At 47.6% G+C, this 17,289-nt stretch overlaps 3 protein-coding genes and 1 non-coding gene across 4 annotated transcripts; 1 reads left to right on the forward strand and 3 right to left on the reverse strand.

Annotated features, from left to right (window-relative positions):
- Positions 1–5,563: 5,563 nt before the first annotated feature.
- Positions 5,564–5,636, reverse strand: HRG_12100. Its single transcript has one exon. It is a non-coding gene; the product is annotated as a tRNA-Ile (tRNA).
- Positions 5,637–7,581: 1,945 nt separating this feature from the next.
- On the reverse strand, positions 7,582–8,865 carry HRG_05205 (uncharacterized protein; the record flags this gene model as incomplete). The annotated part of the gene is made up of 1 exon (XM_044863676.1): positions 7,582–8,865. One exon carries the CDS (start codon positions 8,863–8,865, stop codon positions 7,582–7,584), a length of 1,284 nt encoding a protein of 427 aa, XP_044720208.1.
- Positions 8,866–14,956: 6,091 nt separating this feature from the next.
- Positions 14,957–15,292, forward strand: HRG_05206 (uncharacterized protein; the record flags this gene model as incomplete). Its single annotated transcript, XM_044863677.1, has 1 exon — positions 14,957–15,292. One exon carries the CDS (start codon positions 14,957–14,959, stop codon positions 15,290–15,292), a length of 336 nt encoding a protein of 111 aa, XP_044720209.1.
- Positions 15,293–16,094: 802 nt separating this feature from the next.
- Positions 16,095–17,028, reverse strand: HRG_05207 (phosphoenolpyruvate hydrolase-like domain-containing protein; the record flags this gene model as incomplete). Its single annotated transcript, XM_044863678.1, has 3 exons — positions 16,095–16,645; positions 16,703–16,706; positions 16,795–17,028. The coding sequence occupies 3 exons, from the start codon at positions 17,026–17,028 to the stop codon at positions 16,095–16,097; spliced, it is 789 nt and encodes a 262-aa protein (XP_044720210.1).
- Between the last annotated feature and the right edge of the window lie 261 nt (positions 17,029–17,289).

The following is a 17,289-nucleotide window of genomic DNA, read 5'->3' on the forward strand; positions in this document are numbered from 1 at the left end:
TATGCTCCGCGTGCTACCTTAAGGGGGTCTCGTCGTTCCTACCGCGATAATAAGGCGGACGTTACTACCGACGAGCTAGGCTAAGGTCGTAGTTTAAGGGGGGCTAGTTATCGGCTCTATCTTAGTTCGGTTCTAGGTTAGGTCTTATTTAGTTACGGTCTTTCGGTAATAGGTCTTATTCTATAGCTATTAAGGTCGGTTCGGTTAGGTTATATTAGTTCTATTCGGTCTATAGTTTAATCGGCGAGGTTTACGCTTAGTTTAGGTCTAGTTCGGTTAAAGCTATAGTCCTATAATCGTAAGTCCTCTCCCTTTCTAGGTCGCCCTAGTAAGGGAGGTAGTTAGCTAGGGTAGTCCTAGTTAGGGCCGCTCCGTCCCTAGCGCGACCCCGGTTCTATTATTTAGTATATCTATATATAGCCTCTAAGCTAGGTTAAACTAACGGAGCCTGCCTAAGCGGAGGAACTATTACGCTAGCGGCGCCGTAGTCCTTTTCCCTTAAAGGCCCGCTCTTACGTTACCTACGTCCTAGGCCTATATTAAGAGGGACTCCTTTACCTTTACTATTAGTAGATAGTCGATTATCGTATAATAGATAGTATCCTATCTTTATCTATAGGTATATATTAGCGAAACTACGCTAGGGACCTATTAGTCGAAGAGGAAGTTATTAAGCCCGATCTTTCCCGTATATATCTAGGTAATTGCCGTGCTAATATACTTAGGGAGGCCCTCGTAACGGTCTAGCGTTATCGCCTTATCGAACTAAGGCGGGAAGTTAGCGGGGTAGAGGGTAGTCCGGTATTATCGGATCGCGTCTTCCCTAGCGTTTTATCGGGCGGCCTATTCCTTATTTAGCCTTTCGAGCGACTTAGCTTTATCCGGGAGGTCGTCCGTTTCTATCTAGCTCCGGACCCCCCTTATCTTCTCCGCGAGGGGGGGTCTGCCTAGAGGTAGTGCCGCCGGGGGTCTACCCTCTCTCTAGCGTCGCCTCCTTTTAAGTATACCCGCGACCGCGTTAAACGTACGTCGGATTTAGCCTAAGAGCCCTAAGTCTTCTAGCCTTTAGAGGGTATCCGTTATTCTTTAGTTTAGGTAGAGGTCGATTAAGGGCACCTACGCCTCCGCTTTAACTTAATAGACTAAGGTCGCGCGGTAGGCACCTATTACTACCTAGAGGTAAGCTAACTAGTCCTAGGTAAGGTCCCGCGCGATTCCGCGTAGTTTCCCCCTCGTAGGCGTTATCTTATAGAATATAACTATAGCGTAGGAGATTAAGGACCGGATTACCTTACTATAGACTTCCCTAGCGCGTAGTAGGGTATAGCCCTACGTAGACGCCGCGAGCCCGGTTAGGGCTATAGTCTAGCGCTTTAACTTCGCTTAGAGTTATTTTAGGTACGCCTTTTAGCGTAGTTTCCGGTATACCTAAACCCCTAGTAGGCGGGCCTCTTAGACCGGGGTTACCACGTTAGCCCTAAGGCGTACCGGCGTCGTTATCGCTTATCTCCTTCGTATAAAGTATATTAATTCGCTCTTCGACGGTTTAAAAGTAACCGCGAACTCGGTCGCCTATTCCGCGTATACCCTCTAGGCTTCCTTTAGGCGTGCTACCGTAGTAGCCTCGTTAGGTTTAATACTAACTATATTTATATCGTCGGTAAAGCTAATAGTATAAATACTATATATCGTACTAAGCCTTTTATATAGGGGGGTTATATAGTATAGAAATAGGATTAGGGATAGGGGGGAGCCCTAAGGGACTCCTATTAGTACTTACGTTAGCTCTAAGGTCCTCTTATCGAAGTAAAGGGTTAATCTCCTATCGCTTACGAAGCTCTATATTAGGCTTATAAGCTACCTAGGGTATCCCTTAAGCTCTAGTTCCCTTATAAGCTTATTATAGTTAACTATATCGAATACGCCTTTAATATCTAGCTATAGGAATAATATAATACCCCTCTAGGCCTACGTCGCGCGTATTAGTTCCGTTACTAATAGGATCGCCGCCTCCGTAGAGCGTTCCCTCCTATTCCCTATTTATCCGTCTAGTAGGATACCGTTCGCCTCCGCTACTCCCGCGATCCTCTAGGCTAGTATCTACTTAAGTACTTTTCCTACTATAGGTAAGAGGGAGATTAGTCTCTAACCCCCTACTATACGGTAGGCGTCCGGCCTCTTACCTAGCTTTTAGATAACTACTATATTCGCGCTATAGAACCGACCTAGGAAATATAAGAGTCGGGTATAGGCGTTAAAGATCGTAGCTAGTCGCTAGACTAGGGCTAGGCCGTACTTCTTAATAAACCCTAAGGGGACGCCGTCTAGACCCGCCGCTTTCTAGCTTACTATCTTACCTAGCGCCCCTACGACATTAGCTAGCTAGATCTATTAGTTAACTATAAGGGTCGCCTCGGCTATAGGCCGGGGTAGCCCTTAAGTCGTGCTAGCCTTTAGTAGGAAGAACTTAGCGGCTAGTAGCTAGGCCTTCCCTTCGAAGGTTTCTATTAGTTAGTCCTCGCCTTCCTTAACTAGTAGTAGGATATAGGTCGGTTCCGGTAGTAGCTTACTACGGAGTTTTACCTACCTCTTTACGTTCTAAAGCTTAGTATTATCGGCGCTAAATTCCTCTAGGAACTCGAGCTAGTAGGCCCTCCTTACCTCGCGGATAGTCCGCTTCTAAGCTATAGATGCCTCGTATAGGTCTTCCTAGTTCGCCTCGTTCCTTTCCCGCTTATACTTCCTCCTCGCCCTCTTAGCCTCCCTCGTCGCCCTCCCTACCTCTAAGGTAAACTATACGTTGCCCTTAAGTAATGCTCGCCCTTAGCGCGGAACTATAGCTATCGCGATCTACGCTAGAGTAATAAAGATATAGTCTAGGTCCTTATTAATATCCTTAGGCGTTTAGAGTATTAGCTAGTATAGTCCTAGCCGGGATATAGTCTCGGCTTCGACTAGCTTTACTTCTACTTCTTTCTACCTTAAGGCCGGTTTAGGTGCCTAGGCCTAGGTATCGACCTATAGTATAATAGTTTAAGGGATATAGTCTAACCCGGTTAGGTCTAGGTCGGGCCCGGTATACTATATTCCGGTCTCTAGCGTTGCCTAAGCTAGGTCGATAGTGCTATCCCTTTAGCCGTAGAAGAATCTTATATACTCCCCTCTTAGGGTAGCGAGTTCGAGTCGTAGCCTTATCGCCTCTTATATAAGTTATATCGCGCTATCCGAGGTTCTATTATATCCGTCCTAGAGTAGGTAATAGATATTAAAGTCCCCTACTATTACTATAGGGTGCTCCGGTTCGATTACGCTTAGGTCGCGTAGTGCTCTTACCCTCGCAGCCCCTAATAGTAAGTAAATCGCCTATAGTCTAGTACTATCCCCGAAAATTACCTCGCTTTAGTCTAGTTTAGACCGGGGCGACTAAGTCCCTAGCCCGAGCCTTTTATATATATATAGCGCGCACCTCCCCTCCCTATAGACTAGGCTATAGGGCGCCGCTCTAGGGGGGGGGGGGCCGCCTCCTAGTATAGCTTCTACTTCCTATAGTACTATTAGGTCGAAGCCGGCCTAGTAGCAAAGCGCTAACCGAGCTAGCTTATATCTCTTTTATATATTCTAGAATAGTACTTTTAGTTATATATAGGTAGGGTCGGGGTAAAAGGGGTCGTCTATATAGGGAGGGAGGCGCTCTATCTCCTAGCGCTTCTCTATCTACTATACCTACGAATATCGTTCGTACTCGGTTCGGCCTCCCTAGCCCTACTAGCCGGCGGGTGTCTCGAGCTCGACCTCTTATCCCGGCGCGGTCTACCTAGTCCCCGCTTCCGGACTACGGTCGATTTAGGAACGCCCTAGGTTTCGACGGTAGGGAGTACCTATTGCTCGGCGTACGTCTAGGTATTCGCGAACCGTTAAGGTTATCGCGGGTAGTTTTCCCTTACCTTTTCCTAGGCTTTATTCGCTATAGGGTAGGTCTAGGTCTATAATAAGTAGTCTCCTTAGTATAAGATATAGTTATAGGGGATTTCGCCCTTCTTAGCCCTATATTTATCCTCGCCTTTATTATATACTATACTCCCGTATTAGCTATAGAGTTATATCGATATATATCGCCTAGCGATATAGCTATATCTATAGTAGTTATAGTACCTCTATAGTTAGACCGACTTATCGTAGGGTTTATATTAGAAGATCTATACTTTAAGGACTAGGCTTAGGTCGTAGAGCCTATTAGCCTCCTCTAGGCTACCGACCTTAATAAGTATAGTCGTCGCCGTCGATATCTTAGATTAAGGGCGTAGCGCCTAGGCCTAGAGGACCTCGACTTTATTCGCCTCTATAATCTTATAGAGTAATCGCTCCCTATCTACCGTCGCTACCCCTAAGGGGACGTTCTTTATAACTACCGTATACGCGCGGCGGGAGATCGTAGCCTCCGGTCCGAATACGGCCTTAACCTAGCCTTAGTCCCTCTAATAGGCTCTCGCCGCGGTATTAAATATAACCGCGATATCTCCGCTTTAGAGGCGCCTCGCCGCTATAGCGCTTATAGCTTTTAGGGCCGTATTTACCGCCTTTACTATATCCTTTAGTTCGCGGCTTAGGATTTCGGGCGGTGCCCTAGTAGGGACCACGATAATCTCGCGTTTATAGCGCGGTAAGACCTATTTTACCGTAGCTTCGTATTAAGTTAGTCCCCTAGTCTCGGCCACGACCGCGGCCTAGGTTCGCTTAGGGCCCCTAGGGCCCGAAGCGATGCCTAGGCGGAGTTCTTCCTTAACTACCTCCTTAATTATATCCTAGATTATCGTCTTAAAGCTCTCGTCCGCGCGGAGCACCGCCGACGACGCGCTACCGGCGCGGCTCTTCGCCCTAGAGAGCCGTTCGACTACTGCCTATACCCTGCCGAACTATGCGCTTAGGATAAAGCCCGCGAGTTCGTCGTATGCTGCTTTTTCTATGGGGTCGCTCGGCGCCTAGGCCGGTGTCGCATCGCTGCTTTAGGTTTATTGACTCGCTCTATCGGGGTATATAAATTCGGGTAGCGTCTCTTCGCGCCACGCGCTCTAATCGAGCCTAGTGCGTCGAGGGCCGCTACTATATCCACCTACCCCTCGGCCTCGGCGCAGCATCGTTACTAAGGGTAATTAATGCTGCTAAATTAATTCCTAGTATTAGTTAGTATTTTAGTCGCGATGCGCACCCGCTACGGGCGTATATTAGTTTCGCGAGAAGTTTTTTTTAAGAAGATCTATTAATATTATATATATATTAGGTTATATAGATATAATTAAAATAGAATATATAATAACCTTTTTAATATAATTATAAATAAGAATTTTATATTTAATTACCTGCCTTATTTTAAAGTATAAGCTTATCTTATTTATATTTCTAGCCTCTCTTATCTTAAAATTAATAATAATAAAGTCGTATTAATACTATTTATATAAATAAAAATATATTATTAAATATTTAATTTAATATAATTTAGTAAGTATATACTACGTAGCTTAATTTATAGTAGTAATATAATATAATCTATATTTACTAATTATTATAGAGATATTAAGCATCGAACTTAAAATAGTAAAGTATAAGTTTACGGTTTTACCTAATTAAACTATACCCCCTAATTACTAAAAGTAGTATTATATTTATAATTAATTTTTATAAGGAATAATATTTATATTTTTAATGTTTTAAATAAATTATTTTATATAGATTCTAATTTATTTAAAATAACTAAATCTATTAAATAGAGTTAATTATAATAATTTTTATACTATTCTTCCTTATATAGGATATATATTATATTTAACTATATCCCTTTATAATAATCTAAACTTTTGCTTTTAAGTTCTTTTTAATTAATTATAATTTATCTAAAACATTTATAAAACAGTTTATAAAAAATAAAACTTCTTTATTATAAGCAGATATATACTTATATTTTTATATAGAGCAATAAATATTAATTTATTCTACTTTATAATAATAATTAGTAGTTCTATAATTATTAATATAGTAAATATTATTTAATTCTATATCTTTAATTTACTAACCCTAACCTAAAGGATATAAAAAATAAGCATTATTATTATTATTAAATAAATTTAAAAATCTTAATTATATATTATTAATATTTCTATAATTATTATTTATAATTTAAGTATTATAGACGAGGAATTCTACTATAAAATCTAATTTATCTAAATAATTCATAGTTTCTATATCTATTAAAATTATATCTAAGTTATAAAAACCATATATTAACAATATAGCAGCTATTAAATATAAAGATAATATTATAATAATTATTACATTGTTTATTTTTAAGTATTTTTTGGTAGTAAAATATAATAGGTTGAGTATTATAGTATAATATACTATAATGTAATAAAAAATATATTTAATTTGAATGTTATTTAATTAAATAAAAAGAGGCCTTTACTCTTTTACTAGCGGCCGGCTACCTTGCGTTGACTTGGTGCTTTTTATCGGCAAGTGTATATAAAAGGAACCGTGCTATTGGGTCGAGAGTATTGCCAGACGAGACGTCTTTCGTCTTCTTACCGCTGTCTTTGTGTCTTGGAACTTTGTCGCCTAGAGGCTCCCTTGGTTCAAACAGCAAAGGAGTCGCTGGCTTAGACCACATCACATTTAGCATTCTTAATGGATTACCCTGGTACCAATCTTCTTCTGTGCTTATCTCTCCTTACTTCTGAGGCTTAGAGGGAGCTTTCTTGCCCGCTTATAGAGTTAGCTTGTAAGCCTATTGCTATTCGTTGTTTAATAGGGAGGGAGGGTTTTAATTAGGAAAGATAACACCCTGCGGAGTAGGTCTATGGCAGCCGCCCACTGACAGGGCCCCCTTTCCCCTTAGGGAGAGATACCAATCAAGCTTCCTTCTTTTATTCCCTCTCTTGCTTGCTCCTGCTGTTGCATGTCGCCTTAACCTGCCCGCGCCAGCAGCAGCCGCGTGGGTAAGGTGCATAGATGCCGTTGTTAAATAACATAGTAGCAAATTCCTAGAATGTAAAACGCCCCCAGTACTTGATTCAACTAACACTTGGGGTTTTAGATACAATCAAGCTTAAAGCCTTGCAGATGAAATTTTCCAAAGGGAGACGTGGGAAAATGCTGCCGGCAAAGGATTCTAGTCTGGAGAGCCGGGGGCCTTTCGCCTCCTCAGATAGTTGTTGCTGGGCCACAACACTTGCAAATAGTGAGAAGGGCGCCAATGATGTCGTCCCCTGCCCATCATGATTCTTTCTGAACCATTTCAAGGATTCGGTTGGTAGATCATCGATCGTACATGGCATGGAGAAAACAGTGAACAAATGCTCAGAAGTATTAGATAGATAGAAAGCATAAAGCGTCCCTCTGCAGCCCAATGGGCCAGTTATGGGCGATATGCTGATACGTGTCGGGTAGACAGCACTTTTTATATATAGTTGTCAATATACATCTTAAATTTTCGTTCTAGAACATTTAATAGCTTGCTCTAGAATAGTTCCGAGGAAGGAGGTAAGACTTGACGCATCTTTCAGATTCGCACAGTAGACAGTAACGTGCTTAAAAGAGGAGAGCCAAAGCAGAAGCAGCGACAACAGTCAGAACGCTTATAGCGTTGCCGGTGCGAGCGGAGCCGGCAGTTTTAAGGCCTGGCTTGTCGGACCCGAGGCGGCTGCTATTTGTCGGAGTCGAAACGCCGGTGCCATTGAGCCGGCCGCCTGGGGGTGCCGGGGCACCCTGCGGGCTGTCCGGGGCGACGGTCTGTGGAGTGACATTCTCGGCAATAGTGTCGAGCATCCTCTCCAAGGGCGGGTTGGTCATTACCTCGCTTAGCGGGACCGGGGTCCTGGCGGCGACCACGTCTAGCACCGGCTTCTGGTCGACGCACTGCTCGCCGGCGCAGGCGCGTATGCACTGACACTGCGCCTCAGACTGGCACGGCTTAAAAACCGAGCCAGTCGTCATAGTTGTGCTGCCAGTGCTGCTCGACTTAACCTCGAGCTTGAGCACGAGGTTTGACATGCACTCGTCGTCGCCCTGGCACAGCTGTGGCTCACCGCAACTCCCGGCACCGCGGCTACATTTAAGTACAAGCCGCTCTTCGGCAGCCTTTTCCGGAACCGGCTCCTGACGTACATCGCTGCCCTGAATGACGACGTCGGTCAGCTTGTTGCCCTCGACCCGCAGCCGGCAGCTGTTCGAGTCCGACTGCTTGATAGTTTGGACGAAGCCGTTAAAGGAGTGCCCCTGGAATACGCTGACGACGTGGCCGTGGTAGTGCGGCTCGCAGGGCTCGTAGTGGTACCGGCGCTGAAGCTCCATGTTGACCTCGACGACGTCGACGACGAGCATGATGCTTAAGCTCTGCGCCTGCTCGGGCACTGTCTGTATGGAGAACATGCCGCCGCGGATCTCGCACGGGCATTTAGTGAGCTCGAGCATGATATCTTCGACTTGCTTTTCGGGCACACGAGTGAGGTTACTCTCGGCTGAAGTCTTTCCTTTAACCCCATATTCCGTGGTCGTCTCGCCTGAAGTCTTTCCTTTAACCCCATATTCCGTGGTCGTCTCCTTGGGCTTTGCGCCGGCCGTGGGCGCCGTGAGCACATAAGTTGGGGTCTGAAGTTGGATGTCCGGCGTGCCGGCAGTTGGCTGGAGTGAGGCGATCTTGGTCTGCTCAAGGTTGATTGAAGATCGGCCAGTCCATGTCGGATCCTTCTCGGGAGCTTTTGATTCAACATAGCCTGGAAGCCCAGCGATCGGTCGACTAGTGGCAGCGGGACCCTCCGGCCGAGGATTTATGTAGTCTATGCCCTGAGGACCCTTCTCTCCGCAGGCTCCCATTTTGGTATTTTCACACCCCTGGCGCGGTCCCTCGATTGGTCCATTGGCTGGCCACTTTGGGCCTGAGTCTGGAGAGAACGGGCATTCGGAGCAAACTTGTATAGGGTTACCGCCACCGGGCCCGTACGTAGGGACGCAGCTGCCCAGCGCCGCAATGGTGAGGAATAGAACAAGTTTCTTTTTATTTGCGGCCATGATTTCGAGTTTTTGACAGGCGTGCGGGAAGGAGGATGGTATTGAATAGCGGATAAAATTGAGAAGAACGGGAAAGGTGGTATTGAACCGAGACAGAAAGAATGGAAACCATAGAATGAGCGACAGCTGCCCACTAATGAAAGTAGCAGAGGAGCAGGATAATAGGGAGGGGAGAGGCACGGATGAGAGAGGGATATAGCTTCCAGCTGTAAGTTCGGTCGTCCACATTCCCCCACCCCGCCAAGGTGTCGTTAATGCAGCCTGGCTTTGCATAGATCGAATTAAATCATAGGACATTGACGATACCGACGTCAGCAGGGAAGATGCAGGCCCATGTTTCATGTTGTGTGCCCTGTAGCCCGATCTGCCTCGCTCCCTTTTTTTGTACGTACTTCAACCATGCCGTACTTTAAAAAGAACAAATCCATTGATACAAGTACTTTCGCATTGACAATATATGACTTAGCCTCTTTTTATATGGAACCGGCATAGGAGTACTATGGGTAGGTCGTCTCCCTTTAATCCCATTGACACGTACAGCCACGCATACCTTATGCGCGGGCCCTACCTAAGATCACCTAACTATAGCTAGTTGCCGTTGTTTGAATTTGGCTTGACTCGACGCTTGTAAGTGATGGCTCTTAGCTTCTTACTAGCTTGAGCCGCAGTCGTACTGTAGTAATATTAGCTACCGCTTAGACAAGAGGTTTAACTTCTGAGTAAAACAAGCTTACGTGTTTATGTTCTAGTTTAAGAATTCTTCCTTACCATGCGACGAGGTTAGTGAGTTTTTCGTTCTCTTAGGCAGGCTGACCGCGAGCAAGTCGACACTCTTCCGGATCGATCCAGCGGCTCCTAGATGATTCCACAGCCGCTCAGAGGGAGGAAATGACGTAGCCATCATTACATAGTTTCCGTTATAGAGCTGCAGCCAGTTTACGGACTATCATCAGTTGAGGCCACTGCTGTTCGTCGCGCATCGGCCGGGTCTGGCTTTTCTACTGCAAACAGCCGGGTCTGAAGTACGTGGCAATTTAAGTTTAGTCTTTGGACTGTTTGGCATGTGATTACCATGGTAAGAAAGTACCGAGGGCGATCGGTCAACTGATTTGCTTCACAATGCCTCCCGATTGATCAGTCACGCTCTCCATGGGCTTCTGTACTGGCCTTGAAATCTGAACCAACGGACATGATATTATTGACTGTAAATCTTCACCCACGCAAAATGTGCTCATGGGTGTCAGCCATTAAGCAACCGTCTAGGAAGAACCCGGGGCGTGGGTTGAGAAACGCGTGAGAGCAACGCAGATAAGTCAGTCTGCAGGATTATTGATCTGCAACAACGTCTAAATTTTTAACGAACCGCAGGTCTACCATGAAGTGATATGGGCCATTCTCTTCGGAAAGCTCCAACTGGACAAAGAACTCGGCTGCTTTGGACGGTACTCTTTTTCTTTTGTCGGGACGCCCTCGCAGGTGGCTGACAGTCTGGAGACTTGGGTGGATGGGGCAGGCGTCTATAGCTTTAACTTTGGACGCGGCTCATTCGGTCTATTGCAGTGAAGTTGAAACAAGAAGGTGCTCGCTAACATTATAACATGTATATACTACTTTTCAGCCTTCCAAAGATATTGCCGAGCTACTTAATGTAGTGCTTCGAGCCCGAGGTCTAGTCTAGGATTAAGCCGCTGCGGGATAGATATACCGGGCAACTTTTAGACCCGGCCGGAGGGCGGCCAAATATCTATAACTGGCCTCCGGGTGCTTATGCTACTCATCATTAGATCCTAAATGGAAACGCAAAGCTACCTTACGCTGCGACTATTCTGTGTGAACGATGATATATATGGGGAATGCCGAAAAAAAAACACTAGGCAATAGTTGAGTTAAGAATAAATCATAAAAATCACTGCGAAACTGGTGTGCTCTTGCTTAAAATTGCGGGCTCTCCAGCGAATAGTATAGAGTAAAGCAACAGGCAAGCTTACATGCCTGAAGCTATTAGTGAACATGCGTGCGGTATCATGGTATGCAGTTACACCAAGATCCGTTGGCTTTCCTCCTCGGGCACCGGGTGACATTGCATGTGCGCGGGACAAGGAGATAGGGTGGTAGAAGCTTTGCTGTGCCAAGCAACATGTCACCGAAAAATAGATACAACTGCCTCAAAACGCTTGTCCGCCAGGCATGTATCTGTGTTCTTCTCCACAAATGGGAGCGCGGGACTTGAGGGCAAAGATGGAAACCGAACTCGGCCAACATGAGCCGAAAAACATCAGCACGTAGGCGAAGCGTAAAAGACGTAGCCAAAGCAGGCCGCAATAGGACAAGGAACCAAATTTTGCACGGAGACAAGGATTAGTGTATCGACAAGGCAGACCTTGCGGAGCTTAAGGCGATGCTATCGTGATCTTATTGCTTGAACGTGTGGTGACTGTCATGATCTGGTAACCCGCTACGAACGTTGCTACCACGCTGAATCATCACACAATCTCATCACGAAGACAATAGCTATGACTTCCATTGCAAACCTTATCTAATGCTGCGAGTTACGACAGATACGTGTTGCTCGGGGACTCTAGAGAAGGTCTCTTGGCTGATTTTGGTGCAAGGTATGAGTTACAGATACTCCCGTCTTCTAGCAAGGGCAAGCGGAACATACAGCGCCGCAGTGTTACCTCCGTTATGCCAAGCCTTAGGAAATTGGTCAGGTGCATTGAACGGCGGACCCTACAGCCTGCGCTCAATGTCGAATCCTAAGTGATTTGGACGAGGTCCAAGAACCCACTCTACTGCGGAGATTCAGCATCATCACTTGGATTCACGATGCCAGCACAAGCCGCTGCCTTCTTTTGGCACCAAGGGTGGCACGGCTCAAACGTTCCCAGTACCTCCATCTTTCACTCTCGCCTCTCAGCGTCAAGGTACCAATGAAACTCCAACAAGAAAGAATAAGAGTGAGGTTGACGGGCGATCTCAACGATATATATACGTCATTTTTGGTCCACGTGCAGATGGTAGAGCGTCTAGCGCAGTACAGCCTCAGGGGCCTCTCTATCCGCGCTCCCTCTGGTATACAGCGTGCTTACCAGGAAGAGCTCTTCGTTTCCAGCATCAGCCCTACGTCTTCCTCCTTGAGGTGAGCCAGGCCTCAGTCGCTGCTATGATGAGGGCATTCCCTCATGGCTATGCGGCAAGTCCTTGTTAACTGCATCGGGCGGCTCCCTGAATAAGACAAGAGTACATGCAGGCCGCCGATGGATTTCGCTGGCCGTGCCGGGACTGGGCCGATAACTCCGACATGGTTATGGCGATGGCCTCTGCTAGCGGGCTTTACAACTTCTGGAATGGACAGGAATTGCAGGCACATCACATCGACAATCCTTTTTTACATATAGGGTTCGTCGTGCTTTGGACGGAGCAAATGAGCGGTTCCCTCCTCAACACAAGCAGCAGACTTTGCGATGCCAGCGCCTTGGAGCCATCTCATGGAAGCAAGCTCACTCGTCCGCAAGACCGCACTGGCAAATGGTGGCAGGTAGCGAAATTCTCTTAGATTCGAAAACACCTCCAGCAAGCAAAGCAGGCAAATCGGAGTTACTTCACGATGTTAGTACGATGCGTTAACTCGCGTAGCAAACTCTAGGAAGATCACAACACAAAGTAACGATATCGTCAGCCTCGAGGCGTTGCAAACTCATATCAATTGGGACCTCGCATGCGAGACCATGGCATTTCGCCCGACTTGGCGAGTTTCGATCCTCTTGTTTTCCTTTCTGACTCCCCTATTTTACGAGCCCGAGACCACCATGACGTCCCGGTCTCTGCTGCAACCCTCGTTCGCGCGGCGCCGCGTAGCTCTTGTAACCAAGTCATTGTGGAACATCCAGGGCCTCAGGCGGGCGAAGAAAAGAGGCCCCTTGCCTTCGCCCACAACTACGACAGTAAATGCGACTTTCTTAGCATTCAACAGCCACAAATGTCAATAAATCGCTTCACATGACACGGTAGTCTAATTCTGCTACATTTTTCGTAGTTCTTAGAGCAGAGGGGCGATATATTTTGCCGGAAGCCCCGCTTCGTGTAAAACGGGACGGCTTCTCCCCCACCCGCATGGACCTCATGTGAGGACCAAATTTGCGGTATAAATGAGGGGGGACACGATGGGTCTCATGAGCCGCCTCTGCTGACCTGCGGCGCAGACAGCCCTTAGACAAGGAGGGGATAGCTCACCCGCGTTCGTCCGGTTCGACCGGACCTTTGTTCCTAGGTAAGCTAAACATCCATATGCGCGGCAACGCAGCAATGAGCCTTGTCGCTAAGAGCCAGCCACCGCCAGACTACGTGACTGCTGGGCAAAATCTGTCAGTGGAGGCGACTATTAATCCGCTGCTGCCAGGTCTCACTGTTAAGGTTGTCCTAGTCGTACGTCCGGTCTTCAACCTCGGGGTAAACCCGTGGGCGGACTCTAACGGGTGCCGAGACTCGAAGTGCGGCTGGAGGGTGTCACGCCTCCAGCCAAAGAGGGTTTAATACCCAAGGCTCAATGGGATACCAAGTATGTATGTCTTGACCAGGATGATACGCTAGTCAGTCCCTTTACTAGTGAGTGTCTTGTCACCGAGCGTCGCTTACCGAGTCTTAGACCGAGGAGCAATCATTTTACCTAGATGCACTGGTCAGGGTTGCAAATGTGGACTTTTTCCTCCTCCCACAGCACACACGTACCCAACCTGGTTATAGATGACCTCGCATCTCCATTCAAAATATCCCAAGATCGCCATCTTTCGTGAGCAATGCTTCCAGCTTGCCGACCATCTCGGGCTCGTGATCCGAGCTCGAGGATCGAGACTATTCCGAACACTCCTGGTTGCCCAAGCCTGATCCCAATGCCCAATCTCTTTATAGCCTGGCATATACGCCGGGTATTTCTCACCCGGCTCACCAACTCAGCTGGCTAGCATCTCTGCACAGGTGCGACGAGCCCCCGAGACATGCAGCGGCAGATGTGAGCCACGCCTTAGTTCTCAGCAAGTGCTTCTTTTTCGGGATCAATTATTAGTAACCGTTATTAAGTCACCCAAGACGTGGACAAGTGGACGGGAAGTACAGATTACACCAAGCTGTAGTCTTACGTGTCTTACGTTTCTGGGTGAGCTGGACGCCAATGCATGTCCGCTGAGGGCTGCGACTGCCGTAGTATAAGACGGCCCATCGGCATAACCCTTGTCTACGGTCGAGCCCTTCTGCCGTGCGGCAGTTTATCACTTCAAGCTTAACTAGTAAGCAGATGGTCTCGCTGAAGTCGCCTTACATCAGGCTCTACTGCATGTCGGTACAGAGAAGCACAGCTTGGGGCAATATGCATGTCAGCCGCTACTGAAGGGCTAGCTGCTTTATATGCCGCATACGGGCTCTACTCGCCGCTTCAGGGAGTTCCGGTTGCAGATCGACAATCTGCCGTCTGTCTTTGGCCTCTTAGCGTTTACTGTTCCATCTTTGTCGCTGTCATGGCCAAAGACGCGACCACATTTCTGTCCCCCAGGTATCCCCTGGAGGCAGAGTTTGCGTGCTAAGGTGGTTTCTTTTTCTCAGACCGCCTGCTTTCCCAGACATGTACTGCAGCTAAGCGTCGCCTGCTGCGATTTATTGAATGTTTGATACTCCGGACGATCTCGAAGCGAAGGGTTAGCGGCTGGCGGCTCTGGCAAATCGATCGGCTTATTCATACCGGCCATTAAGTGTAAGATTGACTTGTGGAAGAGAATGGCCAAAGTATAAATGTCAACGTCTTATCCTCCGTCAAAGTATACGCTCCAACCAATTCATCTGCATCAGACTCGATTCTTCACATACATCTGATAAGCCAGGAAGCAATTTGTTAAAGTCTTCCAATATGAAGTTCCTTACCATCGCCACCCTCTTTGTGTCACTGGCCCTCGCCGCGCCAACAGCTGAAACTGGCAAGGAGAAGGGCAGCGAGTGCAACAAGTACGACGACAACAAGGGTTACAGCGGTGGCTACAAGAACGACTACTACGATCAGAAGGGTGACTACTATGGTGGCGAACACAAGGGAGTCTACAAGAGGGGTGGTTACGGCGATTACTACGACGATGACTACTATGGCGGTTACTACGACGACGACTACTATGGCGACTACTATCGCGGCTTCGGTCGCCGACGCCGCCATCACCACCACCACCGCAAGCACGGGTTTCCCTTTTTTTAAGAGAAGGCTTGCCGCTTTATTACTCCGCTCCTGTTTCGACCCTAATGGACATACGTGAGAGGGGTTGAATAGCCAGAGCGAGGAGTATAATGCATGATTTGGCTCGAGCGAGCGCCCTTTTAGCTACAGCATACGCTAGGATTAATGGTTCATACTTGACGAGTAATGGCACTATCACCGTCCCAATCTATACGCAACGCGTGAGTGCCCGTTTCGAGGATCGAGACAGCAAAGGATTGTACGTATTGCAGGTCGATGTTTAGAGAGCGTCACAGCCGTCCGGGATACGCTTCGCCAATGTAATCCGCAGCAAACCTCATGAGCCTGCACCGGCTCAGTATTTATAGCCTCGACCCGGACAGCCGTGTACATCCAAAGCCAGAAGCATTGAGCAAGACAAAGAAGGGCGGAAGCTGGATAAATTTGTTACATGTATTTTCGAGAAAACAAGGACGAAGTGGCGTATTCCTGTATGTATACTTTCATCTGCTCCATTTGTCTCCTGTGAAAAGATTCATCTCCGCTCGTCCCTTTTTCGTTAAGCAACTCAACATTATTACACAATAACAACCGTACTAGTTTCCTGTATCTTCTTGTAAGAACGTGAGACCGGAGTCCGAATTTCCTCGCGGCAACACTTTTTTAGCCCCGCGCATTATATTTATCAGCAGATCTGGCTGGTTCGACGAGACTCATTGATGGCCAAGTCGACGGATATGGAATTCATTTTAAAACAAACCCCGAATGTACATTGAGAATGTGTACCGAGTCACGTGCGGCTACAGAGTGTCAACGGCCTATATCAGTTCGGCAATCTCATCGTAAGCCCCTTGAGACTTGAAGTCATGTCTGTAATGGCTGTTTCCACCGGGATCCTTTCCACAGAGCTTGCGCCATAGAACCCATGCACTCCTGTCGTGCGGCTCAAGACGTATTCCACCTCCTTTGGTGTAGCAATTGGTCCACCGTGACACAGCACAAGAATCTCGGGATTAATCTTGGCCGCAGCATTGCGTATCTCTTGAACCTGGACAACGCATTGATCAATGTCTTTGCCTGTTACTGCGCCTATCGATCCGCTGGTCGTCAGACCCATATGTGCGACTAGAATATCGGCCCCTGCGTTGGCCATCTTCTTGCTCTCGTCGGCATTGAACACGTAGGGCGTCGTAAGCAGGCCCATGGAGTGGGCGATGCGCACCATGTCAACCTCTTGGTCGTATGATATACCCGTTTCCTCGAGGTTTGCGCGGAATTGACCGTCTATGAGGCCAACTGTCGGAAAGTTCTGCACGCCCGCAAAGCCCATTTCTTGCAGGGTCTTGAGAAATTTGGGAATATCGCGGAAAGGATCTGTGGCGCAAACCCCAGCGACGACAGGTGTGCGTTTCACCACCGGGAGTACCTCACTTGCCTGTGCGGGAATGTCAGTGACGAAAACATGCTACGGTGCAGCAAGCCAGCTGCCGACTGCCCTTTGGGAGCAGAGGAGTAGATCATACCATGGCCACAACGGCGTCGTTGGCGTTGCCATACGGCATCAGACCGCACAGAGAACCGCAGCCCGCCATCCGAAATCGCCCACTGTTATAGACAACAATGAGGTCCCCATTCCCGGCCTCGATGGATTTCGCTGAAAGCCCGACGCCGGCCCCGGCCCCGACAATGGGCTTGCCCAAAGATATTTGGGCGCGCAGATTGGCCAGAATCTGCTTTCTGTCTTTGGGAGGCCCCATGGCTTGCTCTGAAGGAAGGTTGACGAGTGTGAGCCTGATTAGTCGATAACGTGAAGCGTGACCCTTGATTGACAGAAGACCACTCTACGTTACAGGACATGAGACGGCGAGGGGAAGCTCGTTGATATGGAGCAACTCTTCGTTGTGGATTCACCGCCCCGCACACGAAGCTGCAGCATAACTGTTGCACGGTGTTCGCACGGAGCAGCCTGCGCCATCACTTCCATTTAGAGGGGGGCCGAGGCTATACTCGGGTATCTC

This window comes from Hirsutella rhossiliensis, assembly GCF_020360975.1.
Source record: "Hirsutella rhossiliensis strain HR02 chromosome Unknown scaffold00005, whole genome shotgun sequence".
NCBI lineage: Eukaryota > Fungi > Ascomycota > Sordariomycetes > Hypocreales > Ophiocordycipitaceae > Hirsutella > Hirsutella rhossiliensis.